The sequence below is a fragment of the Haematobia irritans genome, chromosome 2 (genome assembly GCF_050003625.1).
Source record: "Haematobia irritans isolate KBUSLIRL chromosome 2, ASM5000362v1, whole genome shotgun sequence".
Taxonomy (NCBI): domain Eukaryota; kingdom Metazoa; phylum Arthropoda; class Insecta; order Diptera; family Muscidae; genus Haematobia; species Haematobia irritans.
In genome coordinates this window covers 51,558,493-51,580,419 of record NC_134398.1, presented here as the reverse complement: position 1 = coordinate 51,580,419, position 21,927 = coordinate 51,558,493, and the positions used below count along the sequence as shown (strand labels likewise).

The 21,927-nt window shown below is 31.3% G+C and overlaps 1 protein-coding gene and 1 pseudogene across 1 annotated transcript in view; one reads left to right on the top strand and one right to left on the bottom strand.

Annotated features, from left to right (window-relative positions):
* The window catches only part of LOC142224287 (uncharacterized), a 56,714-nt gene that overhangs the window by 19,351 nt on the left and 15,436 nt on the right, over positions 1–21,927 (bottom strand). Inside the window, exon 2 of the mRNA XM_075294056.1 lies at positions 313–776. Within this exon, the coding sequence (XP_075150171.1) occupies positions 313–776 (464 nt within the window). The remainder of the gene's footprint in view (positions 1–312; positions 777–21,927) is intronic.
* Positions 1,932–2,051, top strand: LOC142227701 (U4 spliceosomal RNA; annotated as a pseudogene).

The window sequence follows — 21,927 nt, the reverse complement described above, 5'->3', positions numbered from 1 at the left end:
AACAATCGGGCATATAAACAATCACGCCTTCTCCACCAGTTGATAACACAGCATAGAATAGTAGAATGAGAATTTTGTGAATGAAAAATGTTTGTTTATACTTCATTTTGCATATGTGTTAGTGTGTTGGCTGTCTCCAAGTCGGCATCATTGACGGTACGACCCCAAAGTGTCGACAGACAGACAGACAGACACACAGGCACATACTACATAGATTACGGAATGCTAGACCATATTTATGTTTACATGCTACCATTGCCATGCCATATTTACTACAGGGCATTGTGTTGTTTTGTCCCGTTCTCTTTTTACCTTTGGTTCGCTTTTTACATTAGCCAAGGATGTTGGCATTGGATTCTCCTCTGGCTGCTGCTGCCTCGTGTTTGGTATATGGGTAGTTTGTGGACTTGATACAACAATGTCTTGTTTTCGTTGTTGTTGCTGCTGTGATACATTTTCATTCTGATGATGCTGATGTGGATGATGATGATGAGAAGGTGGAGGCTTTTGATGTAGCTGCTGAAGAGGAGGAGGATGATGATGATGTTGTTGTTGCTGCTGCTGCTGATGTTGCTGCTGCTGCTGATGTGATGAAAGTGGAATGTGTTGTTGACGATGAGCATGCAGATGCTGTCGTTTCTGTTCATGTGCTGCTGTAGCATGTTGTACACGTTGATGAAGTCGTTGCTGTTGCTGTTGTTGTTCTTTCATATTAAATGTATTGTTTTCAATTTGTGGCGCACTTTTCTGATACGACATTTCGTCCAAAGGTTCAGCTGGAAATATGAGAGAAAGTGTATAGGATAGAAAAACATCATAATCAAGAAAAATATTTACAAAATGTTTGTTTATACCGGAAACGCAAATATCGAAATTTAGATTTGTAACAGGTTAAAGGCCACTAACATTGCGAGAGGCAAGAATAAATAACGATGGCGAAATTTTATGGATCTTTAAGGTATGGTAGGAAAGCATAGGTTCGAAATCATTGAACAAGGATTCAGGCATAACTCATAAGAGGTCAATTGTATAACAATCTAATCTAAACGCAAATCATGAGGAAGCACTTCACATATGTAGAAGTGTCTATTTCATTTGGATCACAAGGTGGGTACTAGAGGTGTGTGCGTGACTGAAATTTCACTCACACTCACGAAGCAAAATGTTTATTCACACACGCTCACACACGATACGTGTGGTAGCCAATCCCACTCACGCACATTCACGATTTACGACAATTCACGTAATTTACGATAAATTCACGAGACTAACGACATTTTCCAAACGGAAATCAGCAAAGGTAACAAAATTCAAAAATAGAATATAGTTCGAGAGCTAAATTAAATTCAGTTAACATAAGAGTATGAATTAAACCTTAATTTTTTTCGTGAGCGTGATTTTGCAGAAATTGTATACACGCACATTCACGAATCGATTTTATTTCTCACGCACGACATATTTATTTTAGTCCCATTCACGCACATTCACGAGAGTTGCTTTGGATTTTGTTCACGACTCACGTGATTCACGCGTGCCACGAGCATTTTGTGTCACGCGCACAGCTCTAGTATGTACTATGTTCGGGTTTCGGGCCGAAAAGCTTCTTTTTCCACGGTTACTTTTTTGAATCCATTAATTTTAAGAGATTAAGAATCCACCTTATAACCGAATAGGAAAGGTGACCGTACCGTGTTGGACACTTAACGATGTTAGGTGACCATACATCTGTTTTAGAAATGAGAGATAACTGTTTATACACTAGATTGAATTATTATCACTGACAAATAGTGAGCGTGCACCCGTACAACGGTAGAAAGCTTTTTGAGTTGATATTTGAAATTTAGAGTTTTATTCACGCACATAGATTTTATTTTTGGTTCACGTACGACGTATTAGTTTTATTCCCATTGAGAGTTACCTTTAATTTTGGCGGCTTTGCGCAGAGGCGATATCGTAACCAATGAGGCTCTACCGAGGTGCGATTATTGCTAGTTGAAAACTTTAACTAACTTCAGTAAGTCTAAAAGAACTCCTGACCAAGGATGTAATCTTTCCCCCATAGTACCAGTCAATGCTTTCGGGTTAAAAAAGCCTTAGCGGAGGGAGGTGATCATAAAAATCCACCAAAAGTTCCTTGACATTTCAACCTGAAGTGACTAAAAGTTAGAAAGAAGTGGGAAGTACTCCTTCACGCATTATTTTTTTTTGTTCCTTCTGGGCAAAGGTTTTTTGCCTCGAAATCCCATATGGAAATGCAGTTTGAGAGGATAGTTTTAATAAAAAAACTCCCTTTGACACGGGATCTTCAATGTTTATTAGAGCTCGACCTAAGCTAATGTTTTTGGGCAAAGCCGGAAACAAAGTGGGACAAAAGAAGCAAGTGATATAATCTACAAAGAAATTGGTATAAATTGACAAAAGGGGGACAGATAGAAGAATCAAATTTTAACCAAAGATAAACTGAACGATAAAGATCTTCCGAATCGCTAATACGAAACAGAGTTTCTCTCTGTGTCCACTGTGGCCAAATGAAAAAGTATGTGGTTCAAGATTTATATATTTATGGACGATAGATCTTTTAGCCCTCTATCCGATGTTAAAAACGGAAATGTGCTTGGGAGTCTCAATATATGGCCTGGAAAAAGGTTGAGGTACTGCTGCTCGAGAGAAATGTGAACTCCTCCAAGAAGTTCCAGAGTTCAATTTTTAGGATATAAACTATGGGCTGTAACAGGGGGTTGTTTACTTATTTATACATTTATTTTTATTCTACTACATGAATTATTTCAGTATATTAGATTTGGGAAACCGGTTGTGATGTATGAAGCCTATGGTTAGGATTTATTACTGTGTAATACACTATGTGGGCCACTAGGCCTTTTTGTATTATATTGAACATTACATGATTTCTTTGGAACTTAATTTTCTAATTGTTTGAATAAAATATTTAATTGATTTTGATGTATAAATTCTATTAAGTTTTTAATTGAGACAATTCGCACCGTCATCGTCTAAATCATCCTCATCGATATCTGCTGAATTTTCAACTGCGTATATTGTCATGATATTAAAAGTTTCGTCGCACTCCTCGTTCGCTAACTTATTAATCTTAACAATTTCAGCAAAAGAACTTAAATCAGAACCAATTATGGTTTCAGTGTTTATGCATTTGTGTTCTACAACATGGAATATCAATTTATATTTTTTACCGTCAATGCCAACATAAAATTTTGAATAGACAATTGGTTTAACCGGGTCATTCCGTTTAAAATCATTTTGCATTTGTTCGTATATGCGTAGCTTCTTTTTGAACACACTTAGATCTTCAGCGCCGTACAAAATAGCTTTATTGGTAATCCGTAATGCCGTTTATAACATATTGTATCAATGCACTTCTTCAACGTTACCTCGAAATGCTATTTCTATTTTCATGCGGAGGAAATATTTCTGGATGTTTTCATCTTTCAAAATTTGTCTCTCTGTTAGTATTTTGTGGATTTGAGCGCTGTTCACTGTTGTACCGAATTCATTTAAGATGGTCTTTTTCAGCTTACGCCACAATGTTACACCTCTTTCAATTGATATTAATAATTTATCCAATCCTCTCAAAGAACTTTTAATGTAATTAACTTGCATTTAAGTTAGTGTCTTTTATTTTAGAAATTGGTGCTAATTTGTTGAATTCTACTGACTTCAAAATATTCAATCAAAATGATAAAAAAAAATGAATTGAGTTTTGAATTGAAAATAATTGAATACATATTTTTTTATTTAACAATAAAAAATTATAAAAAAATTATTATTATATCTCTTTCAAAAGGTCACATTAAATTTTGTAATAGCTTTTAATTGTTTTAGGCCTTACTTCTTTAAAAAAAAAAAACCTTAACATATATTGAATCATTACTTGAATATTTCGAAATACTTTTGCATAGTTGATGTGTATCTCAGTTACGAAAAGATTTTTATTTTAAACTTTAAAATGTTCTATCAAGGACAACGGTCTGATGTTCTTATTACCTTTGGAATACAAATAACCCACCATTCCCATAATCCCGTTTCTATTCCCATTAAGGCAACTATGGTTATGTGTGGTTCAAACATTCCCAACAAATAAAAAGTGTAGTAATGCAGTAAAAGTTGGGCAACGGGTTGTGCAACAAATGTACATATACACAACATCAAGACAAACACAGAAAAAAGAAAACCCATGACCTCAATCGACCTAAACAAGATAATAATTCAAATCACGTTTGAAACCAAGAAAAATTAAAATTTTCAAAATATTCAGCTTTAATACTCTCCATAATTAAAAAGTTCTTGAAAACTCTCATCAGTATTTATTTTAAAAGAAAATAATTTTTAAAATATTTAAAGTCGAAATATTAGGTTTTAAAATGAAAATTAAAGAAAAAATAAAATGATACCGAGAGGAAAGTTCTTACAAAACTTTTCAAAGTGGAAACAATAAAAAATTCTTATCAGGCAGTTTTGTTGAAAGAAAAGAAACAACAACAGAAATAAGAGACAACATTTCATACACAAGCGTTTGGTTAGGAGGTTATTGCCGTCATGAATGTCGGCGATTGAGAGTAGAGACAAACGTTGGACTTTGGACTCAATGTTAATATTCTCTGATTAAAGAAACTGAGGGTCGTCATTGTATTCGTCGAAGCCATGTGGTTTATACCAAACCAACCAAAAACTATCTACTTTTGAAAGTTAAAGTTCTTCAACTTATCCAGAATGCACTACATACAGAAATTGGCAATTTGAACGGACAAGAGAAAAACATCAATAATAGAAAGTTGGGTACATACAAATGGATATTGGATTATAATTTTGATATAAGAAATATTTATTGCTCAGTACGTATTTGGAGGAAACAGAGAGGAAATGAGAGTCATCTGTTTAACATTTGGGTAGAACTGCGAAAGTCTGTTCATCATGCCACCTCCACACTCCATAAACATGGGTCGGACGGGGTGTCAAAACGTGGGCAATAACAACGTTGTATTCCAACGAAGCCAATCAAAAACTTAATGTGTGCTGGTGGCTCGTCTGACTGACTCTGTGCATTTTTTGGTATATGTGTACAAGTAAAGTGAAGCATTCGTTATAAATGGATAGTATTACATGCTTTTATAGGGATACAACTTTGAAAAACGAGTCGATAATTTTGGGTGTGTATCTATAATACATACATCGGTTGGCGTCAGCAGCTTTTCGCTTTATGGCTGTGTATTATCGTTGTTTTTGTTGTCGTAACTGAGGGTCGTCATTGTGGCTTTATTTTACGACAACGACAAGAATGATGATGACGATGGCAACGACGACGACGGTACCAATACTATCAAACATTTGTATATACATATATCTTGAGAGTGTCTGTCTATTGTATATGTTGTTGCCAATTTGTAAAGAGCTGAAAAATGTATCCAAACTCTAAGCAAAAATATAATTAAAGTGAAATCCATATACATACATTATTCTTGCAGATTTAAATTAATTATAGATGTTCTCTATTTCTGCTATTCTTTCGAGTCGATTATTTTACCGTATTTCTATACTGTGATACTCATAATTGATAATTCTTTAATAATAATGAAAACTAATTCTAAAATCAATTTTTGTTTTTAGATATTAATCAGATCTTATTCTTAAAGAATGTATACGTAATAGTTTTTATTCTAAAATTATTAAATTAGAAATATGGTAATCGATTATTTAGATTCTTACATCTAATAATACTCATCATAATCATCAAATTTTAAATAGTTTTCACCAATGTTGCCAATTTCTAAATAAACTAATTTTACGCAATTTTATTGCAATCGCAAAATGAATTGTTTAATTGAGATTGTTTCCAACACAAAAATTATAGGATCAATCACGTAAAAGCATACTTGTCTAATAATTTAATCGGTTTCTTCAGAACATTTCATTACTTTTTTATTCAAATAAAATAATTGATTTTAATTGCAAACTTATATTATTAAATAATTTAGATAACAATTTAGTAGATTTACTCTCATTTACATGAAGCTCCCTTTGTGCTACGTGAGCTAACGAAATTTTAAACTATATTATGGACATATCTGCCATCTTGCCTATATATTCTTTGTGGATAAATAAATAAACTAAATAAATATTCCAAATGCCTGTTAGGAACTTAACTGCTGCAAATTGTTCAGTAAAAGTTAAGCGGAGAGAAGATATTTGCAATTTGCTTTCTGTATATTAAAATACATATTACAACAACATTTTATAAACCTTTAATTGGTGAGGTTTTTTTTATTTAATGAAAATAAAACAATATTTGGAAATATCATATCTTACTTTTAAAAATTAACAGCCACTTTATTTCTCACGTCTTGTTTTTAATCCAAAAAAACGTGTGTTGAGGGCAGGGATGGAAAATACAATTTTTAAGAAAGTACAAAAAAGGTATTTTTTTGAGCGAAAAAGTACTTTTCACCAAAATCAATAACAATTCCATTGGAAGATTATTGACAAGAGCTCCCTTAGACCAAATTTTAAAGAAAATATAGTAAATTTTGTTGAGTTGACCCTAATTTTATAAATAATAAAATCTTTACACAATTTCCTAAAGACAAAATTTTTCTACCGAAATAAAATTTTGACAAAATTTTCTACCGAAATAAAATTTTGAAAAAAAAATTTCTATAGATATAAAATTTTGACAAAATTTTCAATAAAACCAAAAGTTTCTTCTTCTTTCTTTCTTCTATAAAAAAATTTTTTGACATAATATGTAATAAAAATAAAATTTTGACTAAAAATTTCTATAAAAATAAAATTTTGACAAAAATTTCTATAGAAATAAAATCTTGACAAAATTTTCTAATGAAATAAAATGTTGACAAAATTTTCCACAGAAATAAATTTTGACAAAATTTTCGATAGATATAAATTTTTGACAAAATTTTCTGTAGAAAAAAATTTTGATAAAACTTTTTGAAGAAATATATTTTTGGAAAATAATATGTTTTGGCAGTATTAGATAAGATTTTCTCCAAGTATTGGCAGATTATGTTTGTCTCAAGTTTCGACCGTGACTTCTTATCTAGAAAGTGTTCGTGTGGAAGCGTAATATAGAATCACATGCTTTTTTCTACTAAAACATTCTTCAAATTCAAGAAATATTGTTCTAAGGCGTTTACAAAATCGAGATTTTCTTCCCGCATGAACTTGTCTGTTTTGCCAAATTTGTAAGAGACTATTAGCAAATAAGTTTGTTAAAGACTTTCTCAAAATATTAAAATATTTTGCCAAAACTATTGTACCATAAATCTGATATCGTCTTAAAAGGTACTAAATCATTCGCGGGGGTACTACGGTACTGACGAGGGTGAAAAAGTATTGAAAATAGTACTATAGTACTGCATTTTCCATCCCTGGTTGAGGGTGAATTTTATTACCACGTGGACAGCTAAATGTACCCAGCAAAAAAAGCGTCGCCAAAAATGTAATGAAAATGTTCTTTTTGGGTCCGGAAGTGGTGCAAAATTGACGCAGATGCGATGAATTTAACATGGGCTTGTCATAGGACGGAAGTCCTCCATTTCAACAGCCGTTGCACTGAATTTGCATCACTTCTTTAGGTGTGATCCGAACTCAATGTTTTGGATGTAAATTAAAAAATTCTGTGATGGTTTGTCAAATAAATAATTTTTATAATTTTTTATAATTTTTAATGGATTCTAACGCTTGTCTGAAAAGTTTGACTTCAAATATTTTCAAAAATTCACAATTTTTTCAGATTGGATTTAGAATTTTTTCGACAAAATTTTAATAATTTGTTCCATTTTATCAATTCTTACTCTCTTTTTAACCTTGTTAAAAAAATAATTTAGTATTTTTTATTAAAAATATGAAAAAAGCGAGCTTTAAAAAATTGAATCAAAAGAACTTCCTATGTATTTAAAACAAAGAACATCTTTGGGAGGACATTTTTGGAAGTTCTTTTAAAGTAGTGCCTTTAGAAGAACTTCCATTTTTTCTGGGATGATAATACATTGCTCTTGCATCATTACTAAAGTACTTATGGAACCAAACACATAGCATTGGCATGGACCAAGAAAATATAGAGACATACTTTGATAATTCGCCACGGTTTTGTTTATTTGCAGTGCGCAGTCATTCCACTCAATTGCGCAGTCAAGTGACTCAATTTCATTTTTGAAAACGAGAATTACCATACAAATCAGTCAATTTGAATTACAAAAAATGTGTGGATGTATAGAATTTTATATGCTTTTACAATATTTGGTGAAAATGAAAAAGTTTCCTTTAAGTCAGAAAGAATGAAGCATAACAATTTACTATATTCGTATTTTTTAAAATTTGTAAATTGTACCAAAATTTTACCACTCTATGCAAAGTAAAAACAGAAATACACATTCGTATTTTAGGACAAGAAATCTTTGGCCTCACGACAATTTGTTTCATCGTGAACTTCGTATGATATATTTGCAATTTTGAACTCCAATTTGACCCTTTTTCTCTAACAAGTGAAAAATTAATTATGTCCAAAAAATTTGTCGAAAAATACATATGTACATAATATTGTGATAACATTTTTGAAGCAAAAATGTTCCATGTTCCCCACCCAATAATAACATTTTATTCTTGAAACCGTTTTGAGGTGATCATATTCCTTCTCTATGTGCAACTGCTAATTTTTTCTATGAGAGTGCTATATTTTTTTGTGTGTTTACAAAACAAAATATTTTATTTTTATAATTTTTTAAATTTTATTGGTATAATTTAATATTAAATAAATTAATCCTTATAAATACAGAAAAAAAATATCGCCATAATTTTTCAATAAAAATTTCCGTTTTCTGTCCATTATTTTTTAATCAAAACAAAAATTAATCACATAATGTGATGATCAGATAAATTTTTAATTGATTTGGGTTTCCTTTGTTTATATAACCCCAATTGAAGTAAGTTGATTGACTGGATCAAATTCCTGATTGAAGTAAAAAAACATTTGTTTCCGTTTATTTTTAAATAAATGTAACATAAACTATGCCAAATGAAATTTATATTTTTTTAATAGCAATAATTAATTTAACACTTGATTATATTGAAATTGCTCAAAATCATCATAAAAATCTACCAAATTTGAAAAATCTTAATTTTTTGCAAACAAGAAATGAATAAACAGATTTTTGTACGAAAGTTCGAGAGATAAGTCAATTTCGAAAATAATTACCTCAATTTCTCATAAACATTTTACCCTATACACCCAGAAAAAGGGGGCTCTAATTTCATGAAGATTAGTTGATTTTATTTAGTTGAATTTTGCACAATATGAGTAAATGTTCCTTATTTTAATAATTTTTTCTAACTTTAATGACGTGAACTAAAAATAAGAAAAAATTGTATACAAATATAGTGCACAATTTTACTACAAAATAAAATAATTCATAATTTCCTAAAATGGCAGAAGTTTGCTTAAATTGAGTTCATAATTCTCTCAAATGAGTCAATTTTACTAAAATTGTACCTGTCTCGAACTTCGTACAGCGCTAAAGACATTTTAACAATTTTTTTTAACAACAGAAAAAAATAATTATTTTTAAAAAAATTTCTTCAGTTTGACAAAAAGTATTAACTTATTTATAACATATTGCAATTAGAAAACTATTTTAGTTAAAATTTTCTAAAATAAACCTACATTTTCTTCCACGGTGGGTTCACTTTTTTTCGGTGTATACCAAAAGTTTAAAAAAATTTAAAGCCTAATTTTACCATATAAATATGTATATGGGTATTTATATATAGATCTTCTTCCTGAAGTTCTTACACCCAATATTTCTCCTGCAAGAAAATACCTACACTGAAAAAATATTGTCTCGATAAACTTCTCAATAAAGTCGTCTTGTTCTTATAGCTAAGTGATTCGACTTAAAGATGGGTATCTAATGGTGATTTCGATTGGGAAAGAAGGAGCAACATTCACTCAAAAAAAGTGAAATCCTTTTGAAACTTTTAGTTCATGGAATTATTATGTTTGGAGAAAGTTTCATTTACTCTAATAATTTTTTGCGTACGTTAATTAAATGAACTAAAGAACGGGAAAAAATTGTACACAAATGAAGCATAAAGATTTACTAAATTCACACTTCTCACAAAATAGTTCATTACATCTTTAAATTTGTAAATTTTACTACAAATGCGTCCATCATGAAATTCTTATGTCACTAAAGATATTCTTGCAATTTTGAACTCCATTTTTTTCCTTTAAACTACAAAATTTTCTTTAACAAGTGAAAAAATTTAATTATGTCTAATAAATTTTATTGAATTTGTCGAAAAATATTTACTTATATTTGTGATATCGACGTGATGCCAGCGTTTGTAATACTGCTTAGTTAAAATTTTCTAAAAATATTAAAAATTTTCTAAAATTAACCAAAAGTCTTCTTCCTGATGGTTTCACTGTTTTTTTTTTCAGTGTTCTCCAAATTGATTGCCAAATAGGAAGGATATTGACATAGAATTTTGATTCTGTATCCCTCACAGTATTATGAATTAACAATAACCTTGGAATGACATAATTTAATCGAAAATACAATGAAGGAAATAGTAGTGTAACACCGGATTAACATAATTTTTTGCCAAACCAAAACCCCCTAAGTTGACTAAGGTTGCATTGGCTTTAATAATTCACAAAATTCTTCAAAATTAACGAAATTGTCTTTAAATTTGTTGCCTTTTTGTATCTTGGCTGCAGTGTTGGGAAAAATTTATTCTAAATAACGAATAAAAAGATAACGAATAAATTCGATTTAGTTTTTATTTGGAATAACAAATAATTTTTTTATTCGTTTATTTGTGAAAACAAATAACTTCAATTTATTTGTTATCTTTTTATTTGTTATTCGAAAGTTTCAAATAATACACGTATGTAAAAAAAAAATTCTCATTGCCTCCTTCGCTTGAGAACGTTTTTGCCCAGCAAAAACTCTCATTACCCAGTAAGCTTGTAGGTAAGCCTATTTAAAAATTAATAACCACTTATTAATTGACATCGCTCCAGATTACATTTACACACGCATGTCCTAGGAGGAAAGTACTTCTCCCCAAGCATACATTCGGCTATGAAATAAGTAGTGCTTTTAAAGCATATTTAAAGCATACCTATTATGTAATCAATTATTCGTAGATATATCAAAGATTGCAAATCTCGAAAAAAATGATTTCTCTAGCCGACTACAATGGATCAAAATATGGCGAGTAAGGCTGTGATATGAACAAGCGAATATTGCAGAAATAAACAAAAATCTAACAAGTCATCTAAATAAGATTACACGTAAATTAATTTCACAATTAAAATAGAAATAAAAATGGGTTGTTTAAGGGAGTTTGATTCGTGTTATACGTTATAATAAAATTTGCCGTTATTCTATTTTATTAAGTCTTTAACAACCAAATGCATTACATGTTGAGAATAACAATTTGAAAATTACCAAGCATTATTTATTATTGTCATTACAAGTTTGTCATTATAAATCACCGCAATGTAATGCGATGTGTAATGACAGCTTTACTCCTGGTAATGCAAATTGTAATGAGATGTGGTTACCTAGTTTTCGCTGGGTGGCGTTTATAGCTCTGGTACTCTTCAAATGCATCCTACCATGTCGCCTACCATCACTATTTTTGGATGTTGTACCTTCCGGTTCCATTCCTAGTTATAAAGACAATTATCGCTCCTCAAAAAAAGATTATTTTATCAGAAGAATTCAATAAATTCAATTTATTTTTTTTTTTTTTTTCGATTCAAAAAAATTATTATTTGTATGACAAATAACAACTAACGAATAATTATTTGTGAAACAAATAAACAGATAACAGTTGAAATTTGATTTCAAAAAATTCCAAATGAAAAATAACGAATAAAAAATTATTTGTTATTTGAATAAAAATTTATTGAATAACGCCCAAAACTGCTTGGCTGCAAAGCAAAAAAGTGGTGAAAATCAGAACACGTCCTTCAACACATCGTTTTTAAGACGAGTTTTACTTGAAACATAGCAGCAAAATTTCAACTTGAAGTCAAGCCCGAAAATGAAAATGTAAGGTTTTGTTAACACGTTTTAAAAACGAAAAAGCATACACGCAGAGAAGAAACATGATTGTCGCAATCATATTCGACAGCAAAATAATATGATAGGAGCTATTTTTGCGGCGACCATGTAACATTTAACCTGCAACCAAGTTGGGTCAGTGAACATGGTCCATGCCACCATACATTTTTCTCCGCTCGAAAACTATTTTTACAAAGACAAAATACATGGTTTTCGCGGCAATTACATGCTCTAGATAAGCATTAAATGGATGCGGCAACCATGTCCAAACATGGTTTTTCTGTGCGTGTATGAAGAAAAGATCGGCAACCGCCACTCCAAGTTTTTTTCAGTGTACTTATATAAAGAAAATAAATAAAGATTTATTTAAGCTTATTGGTTTTCTTTTTATTCGATGTACACAGTGTATCAGCTCTATATAAATATGTACATGGGTATGTAATTCAATGCACCTTCAATGAAAGTTTAATGGCAACACTGAATATGGAAGCATTATATAGATGTGATGTGGTGCTCAATCCCCCTATAACCACTTCGGAATTCTCTCCTCCACACACACAGTGCTTTTATACTCTTGCCCTGCCTCCCATTTACGTTCCAATTTTTGTTCTGCTGCTGCCATTACTTTACTGCCGTTGGCATTTCGCACTAAAATACGAAATATCCCCGTCGAATGAGCAAACTTTTCTTGGCATTAAAAACTTTTATGGATTTTTCCACTTTTATGGCAAGTTTTCTTGGAATGATGATGGTTCGTTCCTCATCAATAAATCTTCGGTAATAAAAAATTATGTATATCTGCAAATAAAAATCGTGCATTTCCTCTTACTCTTTCTCGTTTTGCTATAAAATTACCTTCTTTTCCTATGTGGTGGACTATCGATGATTTGTAAAATTTTCCATTATCATTTATATTTCAAAAGCATCCTTTTAAAGTCAATAGAGTATCACTCAATAGTCCTACGATTTTATATAATCAAATTTGTTTTTTTTTTCTTTATCTGATGATAAGATTATGTGAAAAAATTTCATAATTCAGTTAGTCGTTTTATAATTGGATAGTTTTTGGTTGCATTGCTCTACCTCTTTATGTCTCCCTCACATTCTTGTCACTCTCATGTTTTTGTGTTTCTCTGTTGTATGTATGTTAGTGTCAACTCCCCCTTGTTTTGCAGTGTTAAAGGTGTAAAAGGTAGATAGGTCAATCACTTTAAAAATTGAAGTAGTATTATACTCTCCATGATGAATGATGGCAACGCAATACATTTAAGATGTAAGGGGCCTGAGCTGTATATGCTCCACAGAACCGAATCGTCATCGGCATCGTCGTTTGTGCTATCGTTGAGTTTGTGGTTGTCGACGATGGCTGCCTGCTTTGTTGGTCTGTATAAATATTTACTCAGCTCTTGCTAGATACATACTGAAATTTATAGATTTTCTTTCCATTTACAAACATTTTCAATGTATTTGCCTTGACTATTCTGCTCCTCGCCTGCTATATTATTACCTGCTTTTCCCTGCATTCCTCTCTATCAAAATACCAAACACAAAAATTGCAAAGTTTGGCCAATGATTTCTTTTATTGAACCTCTCTCTAATGAATTTGGTTGCACAATATATTGTGTAAATTATAGTTCCATTTCTATTTTTCTTGTTGAAAATATATGTCTTTGTATTTTTTTAAGAATAAACTTATCTAATTATCGCTTGCCAAACATTCAACATGCTATGCATTGAATTATTTTATTTATTCTTTCTTCACGAATCCAAGCCAATTGTTTTTATGGCAATCTAAATTCATGAGTGAACATCATTTAAGAAGCCTTACTTAGCAAATTCCACGGAAACTTTAACCAGTAATGGTTTTTCAATATCTGAATATGTTCGACTTTGTAATTTTGAAAATATTTCTTTTAAAATAAAATATATTATGAATATGGAAAAGACCTTTTTTTACCACCCTGAAAAATTCGCTTCGACGATAAAGGTGGGTATTAAGTTCGAGTTTAACCGCTAAAATCAAAACTAGATCAGTAAGAAAAGTATAAAATTATTCCTCATTGATGCAAATTTTATCATAACTTGATGGTGAATAGCCTGAAGCAAATTTTCATAAAGTTTATATTCTTTAAAATGGATTATTAAAGTATAAAGTAATCATGAAAAATGACAATTTTGGCGGCTAAACTCTAACTTAATACCCACCTTTATGGTGGGTATAAAGTTCGAATTTAGACGCTAAAATCGTCATTTTTTCACGATTACTTTTCTTTAATAATCCATTTTAAGGAATGCAAACTTTGTGAAAATTTGCTTTTGGCTATTCCCCATCAAGTTATAATAAGTTAAAATGAACTCATTGTGAAGAAAGTTGAACTTCGTATAGCGCCAGACATTTTTATTTGTTTGTACGATGTGATTTTCGTAGAAATTAGATAGAATGCATTCCATATATTAGTTAACATTTTCCTATATTTATGTAACACTCTGCTACAGAATGAAAAAAATTAACTGAATTGAATTCATATATGGAATAAATATAGTGAAAAGTTCACTATACATTTGGACAAATCTTACATATTTGTTCTAAACCTTTTACTTCAAAATTAGAACTGCTTCTCTTCGTTTTTAAGCACAACTTTATTTATTTGTATAGGCAATTTTTTCTTTAATAAAAGACATGGTTTATTAGTATATTATATATATTTATTAAGAATCAACAGCATCGACTGGCCTTGAAATATGGGTTTATTATACCACTACTTCCAATTTCCATGTAATATTAGCAACTGTAAAACGTATTATTTCTTCTTCTTGTGCCTTTCAGTTTAAATAAGTTGCTGCCTAACGATTTTGTCCTCCTTTTATAATTTCAATACCTACAAATATAAAAATTCGTAAACCAATTTTTTCACAAAAGTTTAGCCTCACTGAATGTTACCTGATAATTGAAGATTCGAAAATGAAGGGGTTGTGATTGTTTTGGCGTTTTCTTTCTTTATACACCATCGCGAGCATTGATAGAGTTATTGTTTGTTATATATGTTCAATAATTTTCAAAAAAACTAAAAATGTTCTCCATAATTTAAAATAACAAATATTTTATATATTTTTTTATTTGTTATTTATTATTAATTATATTATTTAAGAGTGTGAAGATAAATTAGAGAGTCAAATTCGTGGTTTGTGTCTCGGCTAAGTAAAATCCAAATTTGTGGAAGGAATTTAACTTGTGGAACGCATTCCAAAAATATAGTTTTTCTTAAAAAGAGGCAACTTTGTGGTGGAAAACCTGCCAAACACCGTCAGTTATTTTATGTGTAGTCATACTATGCTTTGGTGGTTTTATATCGTGGAAAACTTGATCCCTAAGAGATAACCGCTAATAACTCTAAAATTGTATAAAAATGTCAATATATCCTGAAGTAATGGACATAAGATGGTAAAATAAAAAAAATATAAACATCTATGGGGTACCGAAATAAGATTCTGAAATAACTTCAAAAATCGGTTGCGTAGTATTTGAGATACAGCGTCACCAGATATAGGCTATATATAGCCCCGATATTGGATCGCCTATATCTAAAAAAACATTTGAGAGGAATTGACCAGACAAAATGCAGGTAACAGATATTGGTTATTACAAAACAACAAAATTAAAAAAAAAAACTTCTTAACATCGTCTTCTAAATTGTAAGTTAATCCACACGTGGTGTATATTAGACAAAAAAGGTATATATACACCCAGAAAAAGGGGCTCTAATGCCAACTGAACTTTATTTTAGTTCATGAAGATTAGTTGATTTTAGTTAAATTTTACACAATATGAGTAAATGTTCCCTTTTTGAATATTTTTTTTGCTAACTTTAATGGCGTGAACTTAAAATAAGAAAAAAAGTTGTATACAAATATACACACAGAAAAAAGTGACCCCTTCTTTAAGTTAAAATGAACTCATTGTGAAGAAAGTTGAAATTCGTATAGCGCCAAAGACATTTTTATTTGTTTGAACGATATGATTTTCGTAGAAATTAGGTAGAATGCATTCCATATATTAGTTAACATTTTCCTATATTTATGTACCACTATACTACAGAATGAAAAAATTTAACTGAATTGAATTCATACAGTAATGATTTTATTGAACTTTTTCCTTCATTTGGACAAATCTTACATATTTGTGGTAAACATTTTACTTCAAAATTAGAACTGCTTACCTTCATTTTTAAATACAATTTTATGTATTTATAGAAGCAATTTTTTTCTTCAATAAAAGACATGTTTTATTAATATATTAAATATATTTATTTAGAATCAACAGCATCGACTGGCCTTGAAATATTAAAACACATTTTTTCTTCTTCTAGTACCTTTCACTTTGAATAAGTTGCTGCCTAGCAATTTTGTCCACCTTTTACAATTTCAATACCTACAAATATAAACAAAAAAAAAATCCTAAACCAAGTCTCATGTACAGTATTTGAGATATAGCGTCACCAGTTATCGGCTATATATAGCCTCGATATTGGATCCTATATCTAAGAAACTATTTGAGAGGAATTGACCAGACCAAATGCAAGTAATAGATATTGGTAATTAAAAAAAATCAAAATTAGAAATTTTAAAATCTCATGTACGGGTTTTGAGGTATATTATCGTCAGATATCAGCTATATATAGTCCCGATATTGGATCTCCTATATCTAAGAAACCATTTGAGAGGAATTGACCAGACCAAATGCAAGTAATAGATATTGACTAGTACAAAAAATCAAAATTAAAAAATAAAAAGTCTCATGTACATTATTTGAGATACAGCTATATATAGCCGATATCTGGCGATAATATATTGTTTCAATACTTTTGTGAGCCATATTTGAGTATTTACTTTAATTACTGATTGTTTACATTGGGAAATGTCTCAAATAATTTTATTTTGTTTTGTTTTACATAATTTTTAGCTACGATTAAGAATATTTGTCATATTTTTTTTTCTTTTCTTTTTTATTCTTCCTTTTATATAAGCAAGTATTCCTATTAACTTACACATGAGAGTTACTTTTTATGTATCTTATTTATTTATACATTTCTAAGTTTAGTGTAAATGTTTACTTACGGCCATTTTCATGTAGCTCCGTTTGGCTTTAACTTTCAGTTAACAGAAAATAAACTGCAAATATCTTCTCTCCGGTTAACTTTAACTGAAAAATTTTCAACAGTTAAGATCCTAACTGACGTATGGAATAGATAGGCAAAATGACAGATATCTCCACAGTACAGCTTAAAAGTTCGTTAGCAAACGTAGCACTAACGGAGCTTCATGAAAATGGGGGTTAATCTAATTATTGAACATTTTTTTTTACACCCTTACGTATTATTGTATATGAATATTGTATGAAAACCTAGAGAGTAGTCCATTGTAATTGCTTTGTTTTGGCCAAATAGGCTTAGAATTACATGCTCTGAATGAATAAATAAATAAAATAAATAAATATAGCTCAAAAACTGTACATGAATTTTTAATTTTGGTTTTTTGTAATTACCAACATCTATTAATGGCATTTTGTCTGGTCTATTCCTCTAGAACGGTTTCGTAGATATAGGCGGTTTCGTAGATATAGGCGAATTATCGGGACTATATCGCCGATATCGGTGACGCTATATCTCAAATACCCTACATGAAATTTTAGATTTTTTAATTTTGGTTTTTGGTCCAGGCCAATATCTACCACTGGCATTTTGTCTGGTCAATTCCTCTCAAATGGTTCCTTAGATATAGGCGATCCAATATCGGGGCTATATATATAGCCAATATCTGATGACACTATATCTCAAATACTATGCAAGAGATTTTTGAAGTTATTGGAGAATCTTATTTTGGTACCCCATAGATAGATGTTTTTATTTTTTTTTATTTTACTATCTTATGTCCATTACTTCAGGATATATTGACATTTTTATACGACTTTAGAGTTATTAGCGGTTATCTCTTAGAGATCAATTTTTCCACGATATAAAACCACCAATGCATAGTATGACTACACATAAAATAACTGACGGTGTTTGGTTGGTTTTCCACCATAAAGTTGCCTCTTTTTAAGAAAAACTATATTTTTGGAATGCGTTCCACAAGTTAAATTCGTCCCACAAATTTGAATTTTTCTTAGCCGAGACATAAACCACGAATTTAACTCTCGAATTTTTCTTCACATCCGTATATGAAAATTCGTTTCAGCGCCACCTATATGTGAAAAAATGAGTATATACGAATGAAATTTTTTTCGATATAATCCTCCGTAGAAATTGGCATAAATTGGCCAAACGGGAAGAGATAGAAAAGCCAAATTTTAACCAAAGATAAACTGAAACGATAGCTTTCGATTGGAATGAAAACCTTTTGCCAGAAATCTTCCGAATCGGAGTAATGTTGCATATACGAAACAGAGAGAAAAGTGACCACTGTGGCCAAATGGAAAAAGATGGGGTTCCAGATTTATATGTGAAAGATAGATCTTTTAGTGCTCTATCCGACGGTAAAAACGGATACAGCTAAATGTGTTTGGGAGTCTCAATATATGGCTTGGAAAAAAGTGGACGCACTGCTCCTGGAGAGAAAAGTGACCACTGTGGCCAAATGGAAAAAGATGGGGTTCCAGATTTATATGTGAAAGATAGATCTTTTAGTGCTCTATCCGACGGTAAAAACGGATACAGCTAAATGTGTTTGGGAGTCTCAATATATGGCTTGGAAAAAAGTGGACGCACTGCTCCTGGAGAGAAAAGTGACCACTGTGGCCAAATGGAAAAAGATGGGGTTCCAGATTTATATGTGAAAGATAGATCTTTTAGTGCTCTATCCGATGGTAAAAACGGATATTGTGAAATGTGTTTGAGAGCCTCAATATATGGGTTGGAAAAAATAGAAAATATGGGGTTCCATTCACAGAAATATCATTAAAATATTTTAAATTGAAAACGCAATCATTTAAAAAAATAACTTTTTAATAAAATTCAAACATATTGTAAACAAAATGAGTGAATGTTTTTTAACACTTTAATTCAATAAACAAAATTTTTCTCGGAAACAAATCTACATACACTCAAAAAAAGATTACTTGGATCCAAAGATTTTGACCTTCCCTTAAGTATTTTGGTTTGATTCCGAGCCAAATATGCGGTTTCTTTAAAATAAAGAAATCTCATTTATCAAATTTTTCATTATCTTTTCGCGGTTTATTAATAAAAGTACTCACGTACAAACAAATGCCAGTTAAAAAATCCAAATTGTAAATCCAAAAACTTTAAACCAAAGACGTTAAATCCTTAAAATAAGTCTTAGCCTATATTTGAAGCGTTTTTACCTTAAACCTAAAGTTTCAATATTTCAGTTAATTTATGGACAATATCTTCAAATAAAAAATTCGTTTCTTTACATTAAGGAAAATTTGCATTAGTTTAAAGACATGCGACTTTAACGGAGGGACGCAAATTTACAAAATTTGTGTCCTAAATTTAATGAAAAAATTTTTGAAGCAAATATTATAAACTTTAAATTAAAATTTCATTATTTTAAAGAAATTTGTCCTTAATATTTTGTAAATTTCGTATACTAAAATGTAGGTTGCGTAACCTTTAATATCACGTAAATATTTTTTTCAGTATACTACACATTTTTTAATAAAACTTTGACGTAAATCTAAAGGAAAGTCAAACTATAATTAAAATCGCAAATATTTTTTTCAGCGTACCACATATTTTTTAATAAAATTTCGACGCAAATCTAAAGAAAAGTCAAACTATAATTAAAATCGCAAATTTATGAAAAATTTAAACTTTTGTAAGATTATAAGAATATTAATTCACCTAACCGACAATTAATTATAAATAAATTAAAATTGGAACAAAAAACAAATAATTTCCTCAATTAAAAACTTAAAACTTAACGTATCTGCCTCGTAAAGCGAGGTCTAGAATGTTTCGACCAAAATCAGTAAAATTTTTAATTCAAATAGAATATTAATTAACAAGTTCCGAAGAAATCAAGTAATTCAAATAATTTGTGTTTTTATACCTTTCGCCATTACTTCGTTATTCCGGTTTTAAAACATCGAAATATTGGTTTCAGACCCTATAAAGTCTATATATTCTAGGTCGTCGTGAAATGTGAACAAAACAAGTTATCGACTTGAAACTTGGCGTAAGTAGTTGTTATTCATGTAGGCCGGATGGTATTGCAAATGGGCCATATCTGACCACATTTAGGTATAGCCCTTATATAAACCGATCCTCAGATTTGATTTCCGCAGCCTTGTGAAACAACAAATTTCAGATACGGTTAAAATTTAGTACGTGAAATTAGTGTGTGGTCCCCAACCATCATGAACAAATTTGTCCATATCAGTATCATATCATAATTATATATAGCCCCCATATAAACCGTTATTCAAAGCCATATATTGTGACTCCCAAACACATTTAGTGGTATCCGTTTTTACCATCGGATAGAGCACTAAAATCTATCTTTCACATATAAATCTGGAACCCCATCTTTTTCCATTTGGCCACAGTGGTCACTTTTCTCTTGAGGTGAAGTGCGTCCACTTTTTTCCAAGCCAGATATTGAGACTCCCAAACACATTTCGCAATATCCGTTTTTACCATCGGAAAGAGCACTAAAAGATCTATCTTTCACATATAAATCTGGAACCCCATCTTTTTCCATTTGGCCACAGTGGTCACTTTTCTCTCTGTTTCGTTTTCATTCCAATCGAAAGCTATCGTTTCAGTTTATCTTTGGTTAAAATTTGGCTTTTCTATCTCTTCCCGTTTGGCCAATTTGTGCCAATTTCTACGGAGGATTATATCGCAAAAAAAAATTTATTCGTATATAACTCATTTTTTCACATATAGGTGGCGCTGAAACGAATTTTCATATACGGATTTATTTTCCCTTACATACTTTTTTCCGGCTTTTTAGTTGTTGTTGTTGTTGTAACAGTTAATTGTGATCTCATCCATTTCATGTTATACGCTTGGTACATCAGCTTGTTGGCAGGTCAAGGAACTCTGCGACTAAGATGGGGTGTGTCCAGAGTGATCTGGTGGTAAGTCGGGTTGGTTTGGCTGGGCAAGAGAAAAGATGACGCGTGTCGTGTGGCCCTTGGTTGCAAATTGGACAAACGTCAGCTACGCTGCTATCAATCACCGATAAGTAGGAATTGAGGCGGCTGCACTTGCCTGATCTTAATTGGGCCAAAACTACCCTAGTCTGCCGTGGGAGGTCTCTTTCCTCCGGTGCTATGGGCGGTGGTCGGACTCCAAGAACAGGATTAACCTTGTAGCTTCTCACCGCTTCAGCTACAGTATCCTCATGAATCCTGTTCAAACCTGCCTGGTACGCTGCTTGATCTAGAGGCTCTCTTTTATAGCGCTGGATCTCGCGCTCTAGATTATGTATATCAACCCTTACGTTCCTGGGTGGTGGTTGTGTATCCATAAGATGGTGGTTTGGATGATTACTGCGATAACAACCCAGGAGATACTGCTTTGACAACATGTAGTTGTGTCTTCGCACAGGGATGATCTTTGTCTCCACATAAAGGTGATCCAGGGGTGTGCTGCGGAGACACCCAGTCGCAGTTCTAAGAGCAGCGTTCTGGCAGGTTTGTATGTTATTCCACTGCGTATCACTGGTCTGCGGTGTCCACACTGGCGCTGCATAGTTTACCACTGACCGGCCAATTGCCTTATAAGTAGTTAGCAAGGTTTCTTTGTCCGCACCCCAAGTACTGCCGGCTAGTGAC